Below are 26,147 nucleotides of genomic sequence, written 5' to 3' on the forward strand. Positions count from 1 at the left end.
TGTGATATCGCGCGGACGGCGTTGCAACGCATAATGACAAAGTTGTCTTTCGGCGTAATACTCCAACACTGTTTTGCTTTCGCGTGAATTGCCACGGAGGACGACGGTATTTCTTTCATCAATTACATTGTATGCGAGAGACAGGCGAGCGGAAGATTGTCGCAAAAGGATCATTTTCCTCGAGTCTTGAACCGAGTCGGCTGAACCGCATTGTTCGAGAGAGATAAGAGCGAGAGAAACAGAGAAGGGAAGAGAGAGATTCGCCGGGAAAGTTCAAAGTGTAATTTATGTAGAGGCATATTTTCATTTTTCGCTGCGATGAGACGCGCTAGTGACGAGTTTTACATTCTCGGACGTCACTACTTTGCGAAGCGGCATAGATTGCATTTATTGTTTAATCAGTTCCCTGAAAAACACCAGTACGTCGCATAAAAAGAGTATAAGAGTAAGCTGATCATATTCATATATATATGTGTATATATATATATTGTACATATACAATATATATATATACACATGTATTATATATATTATATATATAAATATATATATATATATAATATACATACTTGTACATAATACCTGTATTTCATTCACGATGTTAAACCTCTGTGTAAATTTCTTAAGATTGTAAGTTTAACGCGTTTAAGAAAAACGAAGTAAAAAGATTCTTGTATTATAATAGATTGTGACAAGACATAGAAGTTGCAAGGAACGGATTTTTGTAATTATTTAACTGGTTCGGTGGAGAAAGCGAGAAAGAGAGAGGGGGGGGAGAGAGAGAGAGTGTGTGTGTGTGTGTGTGTGTGTGTGTGTGTGTGTGTGTGTGTGTGTGTGTGTGTGTGTGTGTGCGAGAGAAAGAGAAAGAAAAAGTGAGGAAGAGAGAAAAAAAGAAAATCGAGAAACGGCTTCGTCTATATTGCAAAACGGCCGTTTAAAGATAGGACATAAAAAGTATGATAATGGACCTTCTGCGAGCCTCTATTATGTATTTTATATATAAATATATATAAAGAAAAACAAGTTTAAATAGCTGATGAACGTTTAGGAGGACGAAAATCTTGTGAGAGGCTTTTTATTTTTATTATTTGTAATTACCTAGTTTACATGTTCACCGTTTCGTACGATCATTGAGATCATAAATAAACATCTGTGTAAAGGAATAAAAGAACGATATAATAAATGACTAAATACGAAGGAGAATATGGAAAAAACATAGAAGGATTGTTTTATATGCGGCTCTCTCTTCCTTTTCTCCATCGTATTGTGCACGAATCGTCGACTACCGGGTGTGCTTTTCAAAAAAAAAAAAAAACAGAAGGAGAGAAATTTTAGACGGCCACGCAAGCTCAGTTTGCCGAATTCTCCCTCGACTTTGCACACACGCGCGTATTCCACGGAGAAGTTTGGACAGTCACTCAGGAACTTGCTGATGTTCATCGTTTTAGAATCCGTTAAATTTCAAGGAACATCGCGACGCCAGGACAGGTACAGGATAGAATGTTGTCTCGTAAAGAGTATAAAAGAATTTATTGCGACGTCAGCTGATGAATCAGGCGAGTTAAAATTACTATATATCTTGATTAGAGATACTTTAAACTAAATTATTTCGTTACTTCGTCTACTTTCTGCACACCAAAGGTCACTTGTTCAATGCACGAGATCTGTGAAGCAATTTCCGTTTCTTCTCGGCAGTCTTGTTCGGTATCATTGGTGTTCTCCCAAGTTCTTCATTGATTTCTCAGTCAACACCCGTGGAAGTTCGCGCCTCGCAGAGTCTGCCGTTGCGATTCTCTTTGCGCGTCTCTCTGATCTTCAGCCTCTTCTCTCCCAACGCGCTTGTGCCACCTAACAGTCTCAACGTATCGTTCATCAAATATTCTACATACGTCCATTCCTTTCGAACGTCCTGATTGTTCCAGCTATGCTCCATCGAGTCTCTTGGACGCTTTGATCGATCTTCAACGCGACTCCTCGAGGTCGTCTTTGCAACTCGATCGCTCCGTTTCTTATCGGTCCGGAGTGCCTCGTGATCGCTCGGATTGCTGTACATATTGAAAGGACGATCTTCATCCTTGCTCTTGCTGCTTGCACCGTGAAGACCGTCGACTTCACCGTTGTTCGTTGGATAATACCGCACGAAATGTCTTCTATTAAATTTCCTACACGCGTACACGTTGTTCGATCTTTGACACGCAGGTATTCTTTTCATCGTGTTCACCGCGATAACCCTCCTGATCCCGCGCGGGACTATGCGAGGCTCAGAGCAGAAGCAACGTCGAGGCTGTACCCGATCGTCTCTCAACAAGTCCAACAGGGTCTTCGACGGAGCCTCCGATGACGCATCCTTCGCGAATTCGGTTTCAACGCTCTTATCTTGCATCCTTTCAGTCGCCTGGCTCGTCTCCTCCAAGATTTCCGTCTTCAGGGCTCGCAAAGGAGTGGAGGTCGGTAGATCCTCCAGATGTCCTTCGTCCGTAACGAAGTTTGCACGCTGCAGCGTCGTGGCGAATCCGTACGACGCGTTCTTGAAAGAATCCGTAGATACCGCTTTATTCCGCTGATCCTTGCCCGAGGGAGTCTCATTCCCTTGACCGCGTGACTCGTCGGCTCCGCAGGTTGCCGCTCGTTCCGGACATATAATTATATTGATACGACACACGTTGCAGTCGGCCGCGCCAGGACGTGCTTGACGATGCTTGGTGCACGCGCAAGCTACGATGTCGGGGTTGGACGCGTCGAATCGATTCGTGCGTCTCGCAGTGTCTATGTCGGTACCACCGATGTCACCCCGCTGCAAATATCTACGGGGATCAAGAGACATCGTATGTAGTGTCCTACACGATTAAATTTAAGTCTACATTGAAACTGTCCGGGCTCGAGTTTAGCGACCTGCGAACACAAAGCAGAGGATTACGTGAGGCACATTGAGATGCGTTGAGTATGCTGAGAAAAAGGTATGCTACATTCAAGTCTCGCTTGCTTCTCTCCCAAGTGTTTCGTAAAGTTACATATTCGCAAATCTGCCACAATCTCGCCGTGTGAGCATCTAATTTATTCAAAGTATTGGGTGAGTGCAAAAGTTCGTGCGGAGTTTCAATAGATGGAGTTATAAGCGTCGTAAAGTGTTGTCATTAATACTTCCATCTACATATTATATAACGTTGGAAAGGTGACGTCTTCAGCTGTTATTAAAAACAAAATCATTTGTTTTCATACAAACTGCTTCGAGAAATATCACTTTAAAAATGAGTATCGATAAGGTGCATTTACGGCATGTTATGCTTTACGAGTTTCGGAAGGGAATAAACGTTGCCGCAGCCGTAAAAAACATTCAGGATGTTTATCAGGATGAAGCACCAGCTAAACGAACTGTGGAAAAATGGTTTGCTAAATTTCGGCGCGGAGAATTTAACCTTGAAGACGAGCCACGCTCTGGTCGACCTTCTGACATTGATGACGATGTTTTGCGTACTTTAGTGCTCAATAATCCGCGAATTTCAACAGAAGAAGTTGCTACAGCACTAAACGTTGACCGATCAACCGCTTTTCGGCGTTTAAAAAAGATGGGATTCGATTTGAAGCTCGATATATGGGTGCCCCATTTGCTGACCGAGAAGAACAAAATCAAGCGAATTTCTGCAGCCGTTTCTTTACTCGGGCGGCTCAATAACGAGTCGTTTTTGGATCGACTAGTGACGGGCGATGAGAAATGGGTCCTCTACAACAATGTTCAGCGCAAACGGACATGGAAACAATCAGGTGAGCATGGTGACGCAATGCCAAAGGCCAGTTTGCACCCGATGAAGGTGATGCTCTCTGTTTGGTGGGATTGCAAGGGCATAATCTATTTCGAGCTTCTCCCCGCTGACGAAACGATTGATTCGGACAAGTACTGTCGCCAATTAACCAATCTGAATCGAGAAATAAAAGAGAAACGTCCGATTTTGTCAAATCGCAAGGGAGTCGTCTTTCATCACGACAACGCCAGACCACACGTTTCGAAAAAGACGCTGCGCAAACTGAAGAGCCTGAAATGGGATGTCTTAACGCATCCACTGTATTCTCCTGATATCGCACCATCTGACTATCACTTGTTCCGGTCATTGCAAAATTATTTAAATGGAAAAAACTTTGACTCTTTGGAGGCCTTAAAAAACGGCGTCTCTTCGTTCTTCGAATCTAAACCGCGCAGTTTTTATGATCGAGGCATCCGTATGCTGCCAGAACGTTGGGAAAAGATTATAGAAAACGATGGAGAATATATCATTGATTGAATAAAGATTTTTGTTTGCCTAATCACTGTGTGACTTTTACTCACAAACTCCGCACGAACTTTTGCACTCACCCAAAGTTACATATTCGCAAATCTGCCACAATCTCGCCGTGTGAGCATCTAATTTATTCAAAGTACATTCCGGTTCCTAGGAAATTTAGCACTTCAATCAAAAATATTAAATTGAAACAAGAATCCGGTTTGCTTCGTATAACTTGATGACTGAAATTTCTAAAGGTCATCTAGTTGACAAAAGTTAGGACACTATTGTAACAGCATATTCTTGAGCATAAAAAAGTCTTTTTCTTCCGACAAATAGTTACCGAGATATCGTAAATATCGAAAAAGTTACCAAGGTTTTTTTTAATATCTCAAAAAATATTAGGCAAATAAAAAAATGTTTCAGACAAAAGTGATCGAAATTAATTGGTAGAAAAAGACAATAAAAAGATAATAAAATAATAAGAAAATAATAAGAAAAAAAGACAATAAAAAATGAAGGTCTTCATTTAAGATTTTAAAATGGACTTCGAGAACTCCTTCGCAACTATTCTCAAGGTCAAGTGAATATCGCCATTTGACACATTTGTTAAAACCCTATAACTTTTATTTGAAACATTTTTGTCTGCCGCACTCAGTTTTCGAGATATTCGGCTGATCTAAGAGAGACATTCTGTACAATACATACTAATTTAAGTATGTACCCGGGAAGAGAAAAGATCATGTATGAATTTTGTCCATGTATAATCATATGTAATCATATACGTCCACAACGAAAAAAGTTCTGTCGTACAATTGAAATACAAATGCAATTGAAATAAATGCTTATGTTGCTGGCAGCATATAATGTCAACGTTTATTTGAATAAAACTATTTCTTCCTTTATTCATTTAACATTATTCTTTTCCCATGTGGATGTATATGATTATACAAGATGGCGAAAAAAAGTCGGATCCTCTGAATAATTTTAAAAATATGCAAGATAGAAAAAAAATATAAAAGTTAAATCAACATCGTCTAGGTTACGAGAAGACCATCTTGAATTTTTTAAATAGAAACCTCCATTTTTTATTACATCATCTTTTTTCACCCATTAATTTGAGCAACTTTTGTCTGAAGTATATTTTTTTATTTGCCTAATGCTTTTTGAAATATTTAAGGAAAACTTAGTAACTTTCTCAATATTTGGTTTACCATATTTTGGTAAATATTTGTCGGAAAAAAAAGTGATGTTAGACTTTTTTATTCCATTAGGTCTCAAAAATATGTCGTTACAATAGCGCTCTAAATTTTGTCTAATGATATGATAATTTTGAAATTTCCAAAGATCATCAAGTTAATAAAAATTAGAGCACTATTGTCGCAGCATATTTTTGAGACTAAATAAAGTAAAAAAGGTCTAGTACCACTTTTTCTTCCGACAAATAATTGAGATATAAACCAAATATTGAGAAAGTTATCAAGCTTTCTTTTTTTAAATAGCTCAAAAAATATTATGCAATTAACAAAATGTTTTAGACAAAAATTGTTCAAATTAGTTGGTGGAAAAAGATGATATAATAAAAAATTGGAATTTCCATTTAAAAAATTCAAAGTGACCTTCCTGTAACCTTGATGACGCTACTCAAGATTATACTAATATAGCTATGTGATGCGTCACTTGAAATCCTAGAACTTCTGTATTTGACATTTCTTTTCTATCTTGTATATTTTCAAAGTTATCCAGGTGGCCTGTTTTAGGTGCCTCACCCTGTATATACAGGGTGAGCCATTTTAATTTATCCACACTGATAACTTCGAAGATTATGGAACTATCGAAAAATGTCCAAAAGAAAAGTTATAGGATTCGTAAGGGATCAACTGATGGTGACCTTGACCTTTGGCCTTGAGGGGCATTTTCAAAGTCAGTTGAAGGTCAACTCAATTTTTTAAAATAGAAAGCCCAATTTTTTATTATATCTTCTTTTTCTACCAATTAATTTGAACAACTTTCGTCTGAAACATTCTTTTATTTGCCTAATGTTTTTAGAGATATTTAAGGAAAACTTGATAATATTTTCAATATTTAACTTACGATATCTCGCTAATCATTTGTCGAAAGAAAAAATGATACTAGACTTTTTTACTTTATTTAATCTGAAGAATATATTGCTATAGTAATGCCTTTACTTTGGTTAATTTATTGATCTTTGGAAATTTCAAAATCAAAAAATTAACAAAAGTAAAGGCACTGTTATAACAATATATTCTTGAGATTAAATAGAGTAAAAAAGTCTAGTACCATTTTTTGCTGCATTTTCGACAAATGATTAGCGAGATATAAATTAAATGTTGAAAAAATTTTCCTTAAATATCTCAAAAAATATTAGGCAAAAAGAATGTTTCAGACAAAGTTGTTCAAATTAATTGGTAGGAAAAGAAGATATAACAAAAAATTGGGCTTTCTATTTTAAAAAATTTAGTTGACCTTCAACTGACCTTGAAAATGCTCCTCAAGGTCACCATCAGTTGATCTCTTACGAACCCTATAACTTTTCTTTTGGACATTTTTCGATATTTCCATAATCTTCGAAGTTATCAATGTGGATAAATTAAAATGACTTACCCTGTATATCATCTTTTTTACCCGAATATGAATTCTTAGAGAAAGAGACAGAAAATAAATTCTTCATTCGAATACATGATAATAAACTGTTCTAAATTGTGACAATAGTGCAATTTAAGATACAAGTAAGACTATTATCAAGAAAACATTCTCTGCTGGAGATGAGCTCACTTGAAAGAAGGAAGGAAGAAGCAAACCGAGTAATCGTCTTATCAATAGAACGATATTTTCTTCCGTACGATCTTGCCATTATTTCTATCGCGCTGCGTCGCGTCGAACGGTCGAAGAATCATGTGATCGCGCGCGTGCGCATGAAAAAGGCGATCTTTCGGGGTAAAAAAATCCGTATATATTTCCTACAAACGTGCATGTACGCGCTCCGTATAAATCATATGACGTCGCGGAAAAGACCGTGTACGGGTCGCCGTAAGAAAGCTTAAAAGTTCCGACAGAGCAAGTCCACGTTATCAACTAGATGCGCTCGGCGAAGTCGCCCTAACGATCATTCATGCCTTCGTCCTCCGCGTCGTCGGAGGACCTGCGCCGCGAGCAGTAGGGGAACGTTGTGGCGGGACACCGCGACGTGACGTCGGCGGAGACGAGAACGCGTCTGCCGAAGGTCGGGCGGCACCGGCACTCTGCGGGGAACGACGAAAGAGCGGTCCGATCGTCGTGCTCGCGTGTCGGTCCCGGGGTTCCGCTGGCGGAATCGTCACCAGTCACGCACGAGATGTATCGGGGAAGTGCGGTGTACGGCTTCTTCAGCCAGTCCGTCTGCCTGGTAGACGAATTTCGTCATTGGCACGCGATATCGCTCGCGAGGTCGATCATGCCGGACTTTCGCGCGCGCGGGAGACGTTACAGCCATGTTGGGTTCTACCTGGACGCGAGAGCAGCAACACTGGAGTCGTCGCTGGAGGGCCTCGTGTCCGGCTGAGGAGGAGGAGAAGGAGGAGGAGGAGGAGGAGGTATCGCATGATCTTGCGTCGACGTTGGCTGGAGCGGAAACGTGGGCTCGTCGGAATATCTAGACGCGGAAACGGTCGCGATGGGTGAAACTCGGAACAGGAAGCGCGAGACGAAGAAACACGAGAAGGAACACTGAGACTGGACGCGAGCGCGAGTCGTCTCGCCAGCGACGAGGAATACCTGCGACTTTCCTCTTCCTTCCTCGCTCGGTCGAACCTTTCATTGGTGACTTGTCTGCGAAGCTCGCTGACCTGCTTGTTATACTCCGCCGCTTGAGTCTGATACCGCCTGAGCTCCACGGATTCGGACGACCTGCGATCAGGAGGGACGCTGAGCATGGTCGCTTTTAGAAAAGCCATAAGAACCTGTGCAAGTTGTCGAAACTGAATGCGCACAAACGGAGAACTCGCGATCGGCATCATGCGCAGGCTGATTTGGCTGTTTCAAGATCTACAATTTCAATCCACCGAAATATATTCGCTAAATCTCCCTTCATCGGACGCGTACAGTTTGCTCTGAAGCTCGCTGATCCTCTGCTTTAGCCGGGCGATCTCGTTCTCCAGTTCCTGATTGATGGCTTGCGCGTTGATCGATTCCTGCCTCGCTTGGTCCAAAAGGGTCTCCAGCCGCTCCACCGTCACACGATCCCGGATCATCTGGTCTTCCGCGACGCTCTGCTCGGCCTTCAGCCTGGACAGCTGCGCCTCGTACTGCGCGAAAAAATGAAGAAGTGTAATCGTGAAGCAGCACGCGAAAGAAGGGAAAAGGTGACAGCCGGAAAGGTCAAACGGAAGCATAAGCGAACTCACGTGCGCTTTTGCTGAATTCTTGTCGCCGAGTTGCTCCAGAAGCGCGTCCTTTTGCTGATCCAGTTTCACGCACAGGTCCCTGATCGCCATGAGATCGGACTCGGCGTGGAGCTTCTGCTCGGTCTGCTGTCGCAGCTGTGTCTCCATGTTGGCGACACTCTGCGTCAGTTTGCTTATCTGAGGGAACCATTAAACCGACATGAACAAAGAGCCGACGTTCAGGAAGCTCCTCTGGAAGCTCCAGAATTCAATTCACCCGCATTAGTCATGAGTAAGCGATATTAATAGAGTAGCCAGCGACTACTACGTGGACTCTTGACACGTTTTCAACGGTAGAACCTGATATACCTGAGTCTCGTAGCCTTTGATCAAGCAGTCTCTGTCGGCCAGTTGACGTTCCAGGTCGAGCATCTGGTGCCTCGCCGTCTGCAGGGCGCCCCTGGCTTCCGCCGCTTCGGATTCCAAGCTGTGATTGTTGGTTTCCAAGACTGTCGCCTCCAGGCTGAGGCTGCGGAAGTGGTTCAACATCTCTGTCCTCTCATTCTCCTGGAAGACATGTGCGAAGAGAGTTGTAAAGTCCACGCGAATCCTTCCTTCGGGATCTTACCTTTCGGTTGAGGAGTTCCTCAGCGCGGCGAACCTCGCTCACGTAGGTCTGCAGCTGCCTCTTGAGGTCGTAGGCCTCAGCGCGCGAAGCCTCCAACTCGCGCTGCATATTGCGCACCTCGCAGGTCGCTGCGGCCAAGTCGTCCTGCAGCTTCCGATTCTCCTGAATCGCGTTCTCGCGGTCGATTGACGCGGCATCGAACTGCCGTTGGATCGTCTCCATCTCCAGCTGCAGCGACCTCAGCTGCCGTTCCTGCTCGGCGCTCTGATCGACGCATATTCTACAATTAATGCCGTTGCACAGTGAAGCAAACGGTGTAAAGAACATGAAGAGATCAGACGTTATTAGCAGACGACGAATCAACAGACAATCGGAAGTAGAAAGTAAAAAATAATAAGAATAATAAGTAAATAAGTAAGGTAAACATGCAGTTTAAAAAACTCATTTCCAATGGTCTCGATGTTGACAGAGTGTCCTATTTATAAAGGATCCATTCAAATATCTCAGAAACACTACATTAAATCGAAAAATATTTCAGACAAAAGTTGTATGGTTTAAAGGGGGACATGAAACAACTATAGCCGTGTTCCAAAATTCACTGCCAGTACTGAAAATATTTAGTTTGTGTCACGCAAATCATAACTCTTCAGCGCTGGCAGTAAATTTTGAAACACGGCCTATATCAGTTTGTTTACAGATGGCGCCACTTTCGAAATATTCATTACTTTTCTTAACCCATTTGCATCATGACCCTAGTTAATGTGCCGTGTTCAGGCATCAGCGACGTCCACCAATTGACGACTGGCCCGTATCACCGCGCGTGGTCGGTCGTATGTGCAGTACATGACACCAGAAGTGTTCATGCACTGATAGAAAAATATAGTTGTATTAATTATAATCTCACTATATTTTATAGTTCATTTTGGCATCAACCATATTTTTATAGTTCGTGGAACCTGCAAAATATAGTAGAATAAACTCAAATATATAGTCAATGATTGTCTTAAATAATTGTTTAGTTACTTTTACCACATATATGGTAATTTCTCATTCACAAATATAGTGAGATTTAATATTCATATAGTTACATCTGTCATCATTTAGCAAATATTCCGGTAATATTGATTATATAAAAGAGTTACTTTACCTACTATTTTATATTTATATCCATACAATAATTTTAGTTTAACTTACTATAATTCTTAGTAAAAATATTATATGGTTGGTTATACTATGCCTATATCGTAATTATTACCGATATTATGGTAATATTTACTATAAATATGATATTTCGGACTATAATTTAGTTACTATATCATTATAGTTCCAAATATCATATACTTTTCTCTCAGTGTGGAGTTTATTTAACATATACTTTTTAAAACAATTGATACACAGTGTTACATCGCAAACAACGCATTTTACATTTTTTTTATAAAAAAGGAAAAAAAATAAAAATTATTTTATAGATAAAATAAAAAAATTATTTCTCGTGGAATTCCTTAAAGTGATCAATACATAATGCTACATCGCAGATATGGCATTTAAAAACTGTTTCTCTTCGAAGAGACTTAGATAAGCATGCAACGCATCGCTTTGCATGTTCTGTTTCCCTTTGCTAGAGTTGCAGGTATCCGTATAGGAAAATGCCTGCCAGTATATCGCGTTATCGAATCATTGATAGATGCCTCACTTACTTTTACATTTGGTAAATATTTGTCAATAATTTCTTCGGCTAATTTTCGTTTGTAAACATGAAAAGCTCGATCTTTTTTATGGTTTTTAAAAATTACGTAACTGTTTAGTAACATCATGTCTATGAAGTAAAAAAATATTTTCTTATAGGCTTTTTTACATCTTCGCATAGTGTGAAATTTGCTTAACATTTGATCGCCAACATCAACTCCACCCATATACTGATTGTAATCTATTATTACTGTTGGTTTTAAACTCTTTTGTCCGATATATCGGTTTGTTTTCCCCGTTTCGGCAAAATCTAAGCCATGCATAGTTGTTAGTAAAACGACATCTTTTTTATCCTTCCACTTTATCGCCGCCATATCCCTTGTAGAAAATACAACAGCTTCTCCCTTTTGTAATTGGTGTAATTTTAGTTCCCGAGGCATTTCTTTCCTATTCATTCTCGCTGTTCCACATACGTTTGTTTCCATATTATATAATTCTCGATATAAGGTCGGTGAACTGTACTAATTATCAATAAATAAACAATATCCTTTGTGCAATAACCCACTTTCTTTCAACAAATCTATTACAACATTTCTGCTAGCAGATCCAGTATTAGTTTTATCTTTTCTTACATATATATTAAAATTGTGTATGTATCTCGATTTCGAATCACACAGTTTGTAAAACTTAATACCAAATCTCGCTCGTTTCGTTCTAATAAATTGTATATAATGTAAACGGCTTCTACATTGCATTAATGATTCATCAATCGAAATGTTTTTATTTGGTACATACATGCGAATAAAAGTCTTTTTTACCATTTCAGAAACTTCTCGAATTTTTATGAGCGCGTCATTAGAATTATTATTACTAGAAAAACGTAAATTTCTAGCGATAGAGACAAATCGGTTACGGCACATAATATTCTTAAAGTATGGTGTTCCTATGCTTTTATCTGTGGTCCAATAACTCTGAATAGTGGGCTTAGGAACTAAACTCATTAAAATGTTTAAAGCAATAAATACTTTTAGTTCATCGTCTGTAAGAGGTATAAAATCTGCGTCGGTTGCGCCATATTTATTTGTCTCTGTAATTATTTTTGAAACTAATTCTTTGTTAAAAAATAATTCAAAAACTTCCTTTCTCGACAGATTTTGCGTATTTACAGTTGCACCACCCACAATTGAAAAATCATGTATAATTGGCGTATGATTTTCGGCTTTCCACATGTAATCTTCATTTATAAAACTGCCGCACTGATCAACTTCGCTGTCATCACTTGATGAAATGCGACGGATACGTTTTCGAGTATGTCCTATTTCTATACTTGAATCCGAATCGTCAAGATGGTCAAAATCCATTGGGGCAACTAAATTTTAGTTTGAATTATAAAATTAGATTATTTTTTAAATTTGGATTTGTTAAATTTAAATATAAATTGACAGCACTTACTCATAATGGCAGTTAAAAAGATTTTCACAACGAAAGTAAAACTTGTTTAGAATATAATGAACTGATGTAGGGGAGATGTTCTCAAAGGGATCAGACACGATCTGTGGCATCTGAAGGATATTCAGCGACTGGTAATGAAAGACAGTCGCGGGCTCGCGGAATATTCCGCGCTCGGTGATAAAAGTCAGTCGCGGGCTCGCGGAATATTCCGCGTTCGGTGATAGCAGACAGTCGCGGCTCGCGGAATATTCCGCGCTTGGATGCAAATGGGTTAAATGGAAACCCCAATTTTTTTATTATATCATCCTTTTCTACTAATTAATATGAACAAGTTTTGTCTGAAACATTTTTTTATTTGCTTAATATTTTTTTAGATGTTTAAGGAAAACTTGGTAACTTTTCCAATATTTAACTTATGATATCTTGCTAATTATTTGTCGAAAGAGAAAATAGTACTACACATTTTTACTTTATTTGATCTCAAGAATATATTGTTACAATAGTGCCCTAACTTTTGTTAACCCATCGATTTCTGGACATTTCAAAATCATCAAATTAACAAAAATCAGGATGCTATCATACAACAATATATTCCTGAGTCTAAATAGAGTAAAAAAGTTTAGTACCATCTTTTTCTTTCGACAATAAGTTAGCGAAATATCGTAAATTAAATATTGAAAAAGTTACCAAGATTTCCCTAAATATCTCAAAAAATGTTAGGCAAATAAAAAATTGTTTCAGACAAAAGCTGTTCAAATTAATTGATAGAAAAAGATGATATAATAAAAAATTGGAATTTCCATTTAAGAAAAGTAACGATCAGTGAATAAAACTCGAAAGTGGCGTTATCTGTAAATAAACTGATATAGTTGTTTTATGTCCTCCTTGAAACCATGCAACTTTTGTCTGAAATATTTTTCCGTATCTTCCATATTTTTCGAGATATTTGCCTGGGGAATTTAAAGTGGGACACTCTGTATGTCAGCATCAAGACTATTGGAGGTGGCTAAACCCCTAAACAGCATATTTATCATAAGTGTATAATAAATAAATAAGTAAACAATAGGAAGCGGAACTTGAAGTAAGCGGCACGTGCTCATCGCGACTCGCAAACGAACAAGTTTATTATTATTGATCCCTCCAACACGGAGGATGAAGATTGGTCGAACCAACGTAATGACGAACAGATCAAACGCGTTTGGGTCGAACGAGAATTTCTGGGTTCTCACGAGCCAAGTTCGGCTCCGAGAAGCGGAGATTCCGTCCCCTTCAACCGAATCTCGCATTTCGTTCGGTCGTTGTCACGTTCATTCAACCGAACCCTCCCCCCCCCTCCGTGCATTCGTCTTATCGCACGAAAAGATGAACGGTAATCAGTTGGATCGCAGCGATCGCGACCATTGGGATGCCAATTCCTTGATCTCTCTCGCTCATGATATTCTCTCCTTCGGCCTGCGCTCGCTTAATTCGCCTGTCGATCGTTTATGCGGATCATGCTTTTTTGCCGTGGCGCAACAAGACGTTCCTGAAAGGGGACAAGGGCAGCGCCGGCGAATTAGGCATCTATCGCTCAGCACGGATTGCGCCAACCCTCGTCTGGAAACGAGGATCACTTACGTGATCAGGTTTTCACGTTGTCATTTGTCCGGAGGAAGATCCGGGCGTCTCGTTTGCGCGCGAATTTCCCAACCACTTGCCGTTGCTGCGAAATTAACGGAGAGGCCTGCCTTCGTTTGTTCCTTCACGCTAGGGACGGGCGATGTTCGAAAATACATCGATGTTTAAAATATCGATTAATAAAAAAAATTGCTATGACATCGATTATTTCCCAAAAGAAAAATATCGATTTACCGATTATTGATTGATTAAATTTGCAAAGTAAACATTTAAATTGGTTAGCTCCAGATTAAACATTGCTAGGGGCGCGTTTGGAAATATCACTCGGATACTCTCCTTGCTTACATGTTGGATGCGTTCTTAAATTCGCAACAGATGTAGCCGGAGCGTGATTCAATCCTTATTTTTCGCTGAATGTTAAATAAAGATGGAATAATGCCCGCAATATTCTCAGTATTATTAGAAATCTCCCAAAAGGATCTTGTACACTGGACGCGACTAGCAACGTGCTATGAGCGATATCTAATGAGTGTCCTGTTTTCAGAAGAAAAAGCTTTCATTCCGTCTTTAAAACGGAACCCTCATTGGATATCGCTTATTGTTCGTCGCTAATCGCATCAGTGTGCGAGGCTTCGAATTCGACATCTCATTTGATGTATTTTTCGTATTATAAGAGAATTAATTTTGGGAAAATAAGTGCTCTCATTAGGCCATTCAGCAACGTTCCGAAACTTATCAATAAAAACCGGACAACCCTATTGTACCTTACGACTGTACAATAGATGTAGTAAACTTTAAACCTCAAGAAATTAACCAATCCCAACCTACTTTTATAAGAATAATCGACTATGGTTGGCCAATTTTTTAACCTTTTGAGTCATGCAATTAAGTAAATGGTCGAATTCTCACAAAAATCATGATTCTATACGTTTTTAGGGTCGCTGAGTTCGAATCTGCCATCAGAATTTCGAAAAAATGCAATTCAAGATGGAAGGCGCATGGAATATCGCGACTTGAAAGGATATTTAGTTGACGAATCCGTACAAAAATTATTCACTGAGAAGATTGAAGATTCCTAGGTCAATTCTAGTAGCAAATTCGTGTTTAGCACATTCAAATTTATATAGAAACATATGTCGCTTTCTTCGCAAAGAAAAATCATCATTTGTCGGAATAATAATAAATTATTTATAGCAAAATTCGACAAATTTTCGAACTATATGCACATACATAACGGATTTCAAGACTATGAATGTAAAGAGAAAAAGAGATGAAGATTATCGAATTCCAACGCTATTCCACAATTTTTGTATTTTTCTTCAATATTTTATTTATATCATGAAAAATACTAATATAACAAAAATTTATCAACAGATTCGTAATCAGCGACTTCAAACGATAAATATAATATAGAAAACTGCTTCTTTGTAGAAAAACAATACTTAGAATATCAACTTTTCAGCGCAATTCTACAAATTTTTGAAATTCAGCTTCAATATTTCGTATACATAGAAAAAAGTTTTATTTTACCCAAATCTAATAGCGGATTAGTAATCAGCAACCTCAAAAACATAAATTTAAGTGAAAAAACAGTATGTTTAAGGGGGATTTCTTTCAGAAACGAATTTATTCTAAAAAACGCTTTGTTTCGTCTTAATTTGTTTATAACAAAGAAAATATAAACAATATTGGTGAAATCAATGAACATTTATCATAATCAAGTATTCAAATAGTGTATAAGCAAAAAAAAAAGAATTATTAAAATTGATGAAATCTATGAAATCGATAATCGAAAAATGAAGAAAATATAAGCGGGACACATGTGTCCCGCTATGACGCAAAGGGTTAAGACTTAAAGCTTGCTGTCCCTATTGTAGATCCGGACTTAACGTTCATGAATTTCGTTTACCGTATCTGAAAGACGATATTACAAAAATCCTCTATTTAAAAAACAGAAAAATCGGTCGTCACCTGAAAACGTCGATTAATTGAAAGCCAACTATCGGATTAATCTCTCGATTAATCGATGAAAATCGCCCATCCCTACTTCACGCGCGGCGAACGTGCGCGCGCGAATCGTTGAATCGCTCAGCAATCGCGACAGCGATATTTCGGACGAGAAATCTCCTGGCGGTGCTGAAGTATGAGCGTGAAAGATCCGCGACATTTCATCGCGGGAAACGCGTCGCAAGCCGAATCACTGCTCACTTTCCTCGATCGGCTGTCACGGCTCCCGAGCGCAGGAGCGCCGGCTCGTCAAAGTTCCGCGTCGCGCGAATCCCGCCACCGCTCGACGACGAATCCACCGGAGGCGACAACAACGGCGTAGATCATCGATCATCCGCGCTCGCACTCGCTTAGCGATTACGCGGTGCGGTTTGTTGCGTAATCACGCGGACTCGCAACGATCGACGAGCGCGAAAAAGATCTAGACGCCAGACGACTTTCTCTCGTCTCCCGTCTCTCTCTTTCTTTCCCTAACCCTCTCTATCTCTAACTCTGTCTCTCCTTCTCTTTCGCGCAGTCCTCTCTTCCCGGCAGCCGCCTCCCGCGGAACATCTGGTCTGTTTGAAAGTGAAAACCGATTCTGCCACGTGTACCGAGGAGAGAATTTTTCCGCGATCACCGCGACCGAGCGAGTGTATAGGTGAGCGCGGATTTTCCGTGAAAAATGCACCGCGCGAGATTCGCGCATCGACGGTCCACAGTATAACATAAATATTATATAGTAATGAGGCTGGCGAATATAGGTGTATGCCGCGTGTAGGGCGAGGAGTAACTATTAATCTTCGAAATACGAGAGAAACAGGAGAGAAATGTATCTAACACACATGAAGAAGAATGTTTGACTGAATAGATTGATTGACTGATGAAATATGAACGATTCCGATTAAAGAGCTCGAATTCTGTTTAAATTAGTCAGGAATCCTGATAATGAATTCTAGTAATTTCGATCAGAATTTCTACATCGTTCATATTTCATTAGAAAATTCTTTCATTCAGCCCAATATTCCCCCCCCCTCTCTCTCCCTCTCTCTCTCTCCGAGCAGAAATTAGATGGTAAATTGATCACTTTATAGCGCAGTAACGCTTCTTTTCAGCCGGAGTAGTTTGCAAGATCTGGAGACCAACGTTATTTTCTTTCCTTTTTTATTAAAAATGTCATGTAAATGGAATATTATGTTTCTCGATAGCGACTAAGGGAAATATGATAATCTATGACATGATCTTGTATTAGTCATATTTTGTTATAAATATAATAATTATTGCCTCGCCGTATGTACTACATACATATACAGGGTGTATAAAAAGTATCGAGACGGTGAAATATCAAGAAAACCAAGCATTTTAGAAAAAAATGTTTCAAATAAAAATTGTAGGGTTTCAAAAGATTTATTTACTGACATTATGAGTTTGACCTTGGATAGCATCGCCAAAATCAGGACAAAGTTACCTTGAATTTTTTAAATGGGACTCCCTATTTTTTATTGCACATTCTTGTAGCCTTTCTCCAAACCTTTTCAAAGCACTATAATTTTTTCCACCTTGGGTAAGCTGTTTCGAAGTATCGAGCTTTTTATGATAAAATGTCCAGTCAATCAAGGCAAGAAATATACAGCTAGCCAAGATAGGATCCTTACAAAAGCGTTTGAGAATAATATTAATCTCTAAAAGAAAAAGTAAAGTCTAACGAATAAGTTAGCAAACAAAAAGATTTATTAAATAAACAGAAATTTGTATTGATTAGATAACAAAATCGATAATTCGATTAAAGAAAAAAAAATCATTTATCTTTTCTGTATGAAACAACGCGTATCATGTACGAGTAATGTGTTCTACTTCAAGTCAAATTCATTGCAATTGATTTGAAATGATTCGAAGGTGAATTTTAATGCTGTTATAAATTTAATACATTAGTATTACTTTAATATTACATGTGTCTGAAATACAAGTCACGAAATTGCTTCAGCTTTCATTTTTTTTACTCAAAGTAAAAAAAATTATAGTGCTTCGAAAAGGTCTGAAGAAAGCTTACAAGAATATGCAATAAAAAATAAAAGGCCCCATTTAAAAAATTCAAGGTAACCTTGTCCTGACCTCGGCGACGCCAGCCAAGGTCAAACTCATAATGTCAGTAAATAGATCTTTTAAAAACCTACGAATTTTATTTAAAACATTTTTTTCTATTAAAATGTTTAGTTTTATGATATTTCACCGTTCCGGTACTTTTTATACATCTTGTATACATGGTTGTATACAAGGTCTGCCAAAAGTTCCGGAACGGCTAATTATTTCAGAAAATAATGATTGTTTAAAACAATGTTTGAAACAAAAGTTGTAGGATAGTTTAAAAAAGCTATCAGACATTGATAATTGTTTGACCTTGAGAAACGTTATCAAGGTCAATATAAAAATCTTAAATGGAAACTCCAATTTTTTATTACACCGTCTTTCTCGACCAATTAATTTGAACAACTTTTGTCTGAAACATTTTTTTATTTGCCTAATATTTTTTAAGATATTTAAGGAGAACTTGGTAACTTTTTCAATATTTAACTTACGATATCTCGCTAACTGTTTGTCGGGATAAAAAAATCAGAACATGGTAAAAAACAGAAAATGGTACTAGACTTTTCTATTCTATTTAGACTCAAGAATATATGGGTACAATAATGCTCTATTTTTTGTTAACTTATCGATCTTTCGAAATTTCAAAATCATCAAACTAACAAAAGTCAGGGCGCTATTGTAACAATATATTCTTGAGATCAAATAGAATAGAAAAGTCTAGTACCATTTTTTATCCCGACAAACAGTTAGCGAGATATCGTAAGTTAAATATTAAAAAAGTTACCAAGTTATCCTTAATATTTCAAAAAATATTAGGCAAAAAAAATGTTTCAGACAAAAGTTGTTCAAATTAATTGATGGAAAAAGACGGTGTAATAAAAAATTGGAGTTTTCATTTAAGATTTTTATGTCGACCTTGATAACATTTCTCAAGGTCATTCCAAAATCAAACAATTATTAATATCTGATAGCTTTTTTAAGCCCTACAACTTTTGTTTCAAACATTGTTTCAAACAATCATTATTTTTTTAAATAATTAGCCGTTTTGGAACTTTTGGCAGACCCTGTATATGTATGTATATACAGGGTGATTGAAAAGTATCAAAACCTCTTAATATCTCGGAAAATACGCATTTTAGAAAAAAATATTTCATATAAAGTTAGTAAGGTTTTATAAGGCGCATTACATGACAATATTATTATGACCTTGAATAGCGTTGTCAAGGTTATATGAAAGTCATTTAAAATTTCTTAAATGGAACTTCCTATTTTTCATTACATATTCTTGTAGCTTATCTCGAGGGCTTTCCAAAATACCATAATTAAATATTTTTCTGTTAGATATTTTTCGAGTTACAAGACTTAAAAGTTGCAGTACCGCCGGCATTCGCATTATACAAGATGTACCGCGTGGAGATTGCATGGTCCGATTTACATCTCTTTTATGTATGCGTGTGTGCGTGTGCGTGTGTGTGTGTGTGTGTGTGTGTGTGTGTGCGCGCGTGTGTATATGTGTGTGTATGTGTGTGTGTGAGGTGCACCGTCGATTTTGCTATTTTCATTTTCGTGTGCGAAAACCCTATTTCTAATTTTAACATTAGACTGGCACATTGTCATACTATTAATGCATAGGTTTTCGCCGCTCAGGTTATATCGAGAGATACCGCTACTTATTTGGTTCGCTATCGCTTTTATAGAATCTTATTCCGCTTGCCGATTTAATGTTATTTCATCGAGTTCGTATCTAAAATTACAAACTGAATTGAAAGGACCCCGCACAATTCCTTATGTAAATTGGATTTCGGTGGAATTGGGTGAATATTTGATATGTTATAGATCTTGTCTCTCTGATAAAAAGTTCCCATAGGCACAACCCCCTTTAATTGATCATTTGACTTCTACGAGACATCAAATATCAAAAATGTCTAATACACAATTTCTTATTTTCAACGAGTAAGATGTATTCCTATTTTGATTTGCATCTAAAAACTTTTTTTGTGTATATTTAAAAATATAAAGCTATAAAGGGGTGACATTGACTTGAAGATGATGACTTGATTTCAGAGATTTCAATGATACTTTCATTTTCTATGTGAAATACGTGTTTCAATGTATAATATATTGACAACTAAGTGTACCATTCGATTATGTTTCGCTTTCTGTTGAGAACACAAAGCACAACTTTTTTAATTATATTAAAAACTATATTTTAAAGCGTAACAATTCAGACTATTTTTAGTTCATTAAAAATTCACTTTTTAAAAATGTAATGTTCAGAAGAAAGTAATAATTCCACTGCTATTCGTCCGGATATGATACTTGACAGACTAGAAAAATCCACATTACCCTACTATTACACAATACCTGCACTTCCTCTATATTGAATATTTAGTATTGACTAAAATGGCAAATAGAAATCAAACGCCTTGTTTTGTTTGTGATCGAGCTTTTCGTCCAAATCAGTTAGTTCGATTAAATGGTGACGATAATGCGATAAAACGAGAAATAGCTATGAGAAAGTGCGAAGAAGCTGATAGGCAAGTTGATTTGATGGATGTGTCTTGTGTCTTAATTGTAAATGAACCAAAAATATTCTGAATTGTTATGCTTGAAAATATAGTTTAATTAAAAAAGTTGTGTTTTGTGTTCTCAACAGAAAGCGAAACATAATCGAATGGTACACTTGGTTGTCAATGTATTATACGTAGGCAGTCTGAAAAGTTCTCGACCTGACACATACATGGCATTAGAAATTGTCAAACTATAATTATATTGGAAAGTGGCATCCCTGATATAAACCCATGTGAAATTTTATTCGACCTGTCAAGTTATTCGAGTAGTAGCATCAGTTGAAAAAGCTTTGTGCAAGATGGGTGTCGCATTTGCTAACAATTGAAACGCATTCGAATGCGTATTTCTCAAGCGTGTTTGGCACATTTTAATCGTTTTAAGCAAAATAAAATGGATTTCAAGCGTTGTTTCATAACTGTTGATGAAACTTGAATCCACCACTATACACCAAAGCGAAAAGAACCTCCCGGAATCACACTTTAATGATGGTATTGAATTATTGGAAAGACGTTGGAATAAATGTATTGAAGTTTCAGGAGATTATATTGAAAAATGAAACATATTTCAGGGCAAAAAAAATTTTCTTTCATTGTTAAGCCGAGAACTTTTCAGACTGCCCTCGTACATTGAAACATGTGTTTCACATAGAAAATGAAAGTATCAGTGAAATCTCTGAAATCAAGTCATCATCTTCAAGTCAATGTCACCTTTACAGCTTTTTATTTTTAAATATATACAAAAAAAAAGCTTTTAGATATAAATCAAAATAGAAATACATATTACTCATTGAAAATAAGAAATTGTGATATTAGACACTTTTGACGCCTTGTAGAAGTCAAATGGTCAATTATTGAGGTTTATGCCTATGGAAACTTTTTATCAGAGAGACAAGATCTACAACATATCAAATATTCACTCAATTCCATCGAAATCCAATTTACATAAGGAATTATGCGGGGTCCTTTAAGATGACCTTCACGTGACCTTGACAATGCTTGACAAAGGTCATAAAATATTGCCATATAATGCGCCTTATAAAACCTTACTAATTTTGTATGAAACATTTTTTTCTAAAATGCCTATTTTCTGAGATATTAAGGGGTCTCGATACTTTTCGTATATCCTATATATAGCGATAGATAAGTATATTGAACTTTGAACCCTGAATCTTGAACCTGTCGTTAGACAGAATAGCCGTCATATAATTGTAGATTAGGTCATTCTGAACAAAAAAGTCCTGTATCATTTTGCAAATAAGTACGCAAGTTTTCAAGTTATCGATTAAAAAAGCCTCTAGATATAGTCATTTTCAATCATTAATAACTTAATAACTATTGCGTTTTTTGCAAAGTAGTACTTGACGTTTCTTCTCAGTCCGATCTGATTAATCTTCACAATTCTTCGTTCCCAAAAGATCCCAGACACTCTATACATACAGGATGTCTTATTTAAAATGACCCAGTAAAAATTTCGAAAGATATGAAAGGTGCTAAAAAACGCTTCAGACAAAAATTGTGTGGTTTCAAAAGGGACGTAAAACAACTATATCAGTTTGTTTATAAATAGCGCCACTTTTGAGATATTCACTGATCTTCTTATTGATTTTCTTAAATGAAAACCCCAATTTTTTATTATATTATCTTTTTCTACCAATTAATTTAAACAATTTTTATCTGAAACATTTTTTATGTGTCTAATATTTTTTGAGATATTTAAAGAAAACTTGATAACTTTTTCATTATTTAACTTACAATATTTCGCTAACTATTTGTCGAAAAAAAAAAAATGGTACTTTTTTACTCTATTTAGTTCCAAGAATATATTGTTACAATAGTGCCTTAATTTATGTTAACTTACCGACTTTTGGAAATTCCAAAATTATTAAATTAACAAAAGTTAGGGCATTGTTGTAACAATATATTTTTGAAACTCAAATAAAATAGTCTAGTACCACTTTTTCTTCCGACAAATGGTTAGCGAGATATCGTAAGTTAAGTAATGAAAAAGTTATCAAGTTTTCCTTAAATATCTCAAAAGATATTAAGTAAATAAAAAAATGTTTCAGATAAAAGTTACTTGGCTTGAAGGGGGACATAAAACAGCATTATTATTTTGTTTACAGATGGCGCCACTATCGAGATATTCACTGATCATTACTTTTCTTAAATGGAAACCTGAATTTTTATTATATCATTTTTTTATACCAATTAATTTGAACAACATTTGTCTGAAACATTTTTTTCTTTGCCTGATATTTCTTGAGATATTTAAAGAAAATTTGGTAACTTTTTCAATATTTAAGTTACGATATTTCGCTAATTATTTGTCGGAAGAAAAAATAGTACTGAACTTTTTTATTCTTTAGTCTCAAGAATACATTGTTATAATAGTCCCTTGACTTTTGTTAATTTAATAATTTTGAAATTTCCAAAGGTTCGATAAGTCGATAAGTTAACAAAAGTTAGGTCTACTATTATAACAATATATTCTTGAGACTAAATAAAGTAAAAAAGTCTAATACTATTTTTTCTTTCGACAAATAGTTAGCAAGATATCGTAACTTGAATGTTGAAAAACCAAGTTCCAAGTTCTGCTTAAATATCTCAAAGAATATTAAGCAAATAAAAAAATGTTTCAGACAAAAGTTGTTCAAATTAATTGGTAGAAAAAGATGATATAATAAAAAATTGGAATTTCCATTAAAAAAAAATTGATGATCAGTGAATATCTCGAAAGTGGTGCCATCTGTGAACAAAATAATATCGCTGTCTTATGTCCCCCTTCAAATCAAACAACTTTTATCTAAAATATTTTTTTCTTAAATGCTTTCCTAAAAAGATATTTTAGTGGAAACTTTAAAATAGGACATCCTGTATAAGTCCAACGTGTAGATTTTTACTAGACTCACATATATGAAATTGATTACACGTGTCCACAGTCCATTACGAGGAGGACATTGTAGGCTACGTGTAATCAATTCTCCCATACTTTGATCGCGTGCGATTACTCGCGGGCGACTCCTTCGGCTCGTCACGCCTCGGGGCGGATCATCACCTCGTGATAATGACGATGGAAATCATGTCACGGATGTTACAGAGGAATACACTCGCGGGGCGTCGCGACGCGGTCGCGTAGCACTCGAAGAAGTGACTTCCACGGAATTTCCATCGAGGCAGCTAGGTTGCGGCAAGTCGCAAATTTTCTCTTCCACCGCAAAGTTCCGTTTTGTAACGCAGCGCCGCGATGACGAAACATCCCCTGTCGCGTCCATAGACGTCGATATCAGCAGAAGACGGTCTCATCAATCTCTCCTCGCATCCGCTTCCGCGAAAATCGCGACAGCGACAGCCGGCGAAGCCCTATTTAATGACACTTTTCGCCGATTTTCCAAATGAATGTACAAATCGGCGCGTGATTCAATTGCCTCCAAACGACCACTGTCGCTTAATCATTAATCACCCTCTCTCGTTTCCCCTTAGCTTCTCAAGCTACGCTCTCTTTCTCTCCTCGATGTCGGCACTCAGAAGGAAAGTCCGCGGCCCGAGGACAGCGCAAAAGGAAAAGTGCCATAGAAAGCATCGCGAGTGCTCCGCTAAATGCTCTCTTAACATATTCAGAGACGCTCCTCACGCGTCGGAGCTGTCGCGACTCGATGATGGACACGGGTCCGCTTTAATTAGCGAGCCACCTAAGGCGCGCACGCACGTTCCATTACGACCGTACATTATGAAACCGAAAGTATGCGCCGAGAGTGCTCGCGATCTCACGGCGATTGAGCGCCGAAAAATTTGCGCCTGCCGCAATCGTCGATTCGACGCGAGTCGAATGTGAAAGCTGCGGGATAATACATCGACAGTCCGGCTAGAATTTTCCATCCGTCAGCTCTAATCCGGCCGCAAATCGCATGTCGAGGATCATCCACCTGGGCAGACGAGGTTCTTACAAAGTAAAGTTTATTCGGAAACTTGGCCGGAGCGAGGGAACCTTGAAAGTCCGTCTCTACAATGGGAATAAGAATAATGCCCGGTTTCTTCACACCTCCCAGTAACTATCTTCCAGATAAAGATATCCGTCAGATAAGTAAAAACTCGTTTTTTTCACTGAAACCTCCGGTTACTTATCTAACAGATGGCTATTCTTCATACTACTAGCTTTTGACACAGAATGTACTAGAAATTTACTATAAATCACTATATTCTGCTAGCGACATATTCTTTTCCGGATTAGTATTAACTAATTAAAATAATTTCCGCAATACTAACAATCGGTCTTCAATTGCATGTAATAATTCAAGCACTGTATCCTTTTTCAAATGAAATCGTTCGAAAAATTCTGTGTCATTCCACACTTGAAAATTGTTCGGCTTATTTCTTATTGTAAAGGGTCTTCTTTCCACAAATTCCTCATCATCTCGTCATCATTATCAGATTCAAAAATATTAATATTCATGAGTAACAAATCCATGTTGTGTTCTCATAAAAACAGCAATAGCAACAGCAGATTACGTATTATTGTAATTTTTAGGTTATGTCAAGGCACTGAAATCAATATCTGCCAGATATCCGCTACTTCAGGTATCAGATAAGTTGATCTGCCGGATACAGACTTTACAAAGATGAAGAAAACCGATTCTGGCAGATATCTCATCATGGATAAAGTTATCGACAACTTACCTAAACGTGAAGAAATTGGGCATAAGAACAAGACGTAAGCAATAAAAGATACACGCAGAAAAATATCCTGCAGTGACAACTAGAAATTTTTCTGTTACATGAGGTTCGGTTGCAACGACAAGAAATTCTATCTCGCAATCCGAAGAACCGTTCGCATTAACAACTGCTTTCAATTGAAGAAACTAAAAATTTCCGTCTCGAGAATATATGGTTGTTCCAGTTAGTTTTAAGGGCTCACTATTGATGGCTGCAGCTACAAATTTACTAGATATTTTGAAAGTTGGTACATCATTTCGAAGCTTTGAACAGTTCTATAAATAATTGGACGCGTATCATATGTATTTGTAAACATAACCACACTTTTTAGTGCGACTAAAAATGAAACGTGATAAACACACAGACTTCTATAGTATAATTAGACTGCTAACTCCGACTCAATACATGAGCCCGAAAAGTATGTACCGTCCTGGTGTCCGACATTCACGTCTGATTAGTTGAATCAAAACACATTTCTTCTAATTGGATGAGCCATATTGCTTATATACCCCCTCTCCTTGTGAACTCCAATTTACGCATGCGCAGATGTTTGATTCCCTTATGTAATACATACTTTTTGGGATCAATTTTGTGCTACAGTATATAAGAGAGTTAGCAGTCTACTTATACGTACTACAGAAGTCTGTGGATAAAGAGCATTTTCGTCATTCATTACTTCACTGCTTTGACTCGAAGAAAATGGCTACTAAAGCTCATCGATTTATCTTAGAAACTTATTCTGAGTCTGTTTCATCGGTTAAAATATGTGAGTATT

The 26,147-nt window shown here is 37.5% G+C and overlaps 1 protein-coding gene across 2 annotated transcripts in view; it reads right to left on the minus strand.

The window, feature by feature from the left end:
- Positions 1 to 1,513: 1,513 nt before the first annotated feature.
- Positions 1,514 to 26,147, minus strand: part of LOC105182079 (centrosomal protein of 135 kDa) — a 59,870-nt gene continuing 35,236 nt past the window's right edge. For both annotated transcript variants that reach the window (XM_011139229.2, XM_011139230.3), the window contains 6 exons: positions 9,267 to 9,546; positions 9,008 to 9,205; positions 8,660 to 8,836; positions 8,358 to 8,560; positions 8,031 to 8,162; positions 1,514 to 2,892 (listed from right to left, as the gene is read on the minus strand). In XM_011139229.2, the coding sequence (XP_011137531.1) occupies positions 2,838 to 2,892; positions 8,031 to 8,162; positions 8,358 to 8,560; positions 8,660 to 8,836; positions 9,008 to 9,205; positions 9,267 to 9,546 (1,045 nt within the window). In that variant the 3' untranslated portion in view covers positions 1,514 to 2,837. The remainder of the gene's footprint in view (positions 2,893 to 8,030; positions 8,163 to 8,357; positions 8,561 to 8,659; positions 8,837 to 9,007; positions 9,206 to 9,266; positions 9,547 to 26,147) is intronic.

Source organism: Harpegnathos saltator, unplaced genomic scaffold (assembly GCF_003227715.2).
Source record: "Harpegnathos saltator strain DR-91 unplaced genomic scaffold, Hsal_v8.6 scaffold259, whole genome shotgun sequence".
NCBI classification, from domain to species: domain Eukaryota; kingdom Metazoa; phylum Arthropoda; class Insecta; order Hymenoptera; family Formicidae; genus Harpegnathos; species Harpegnathos saltator.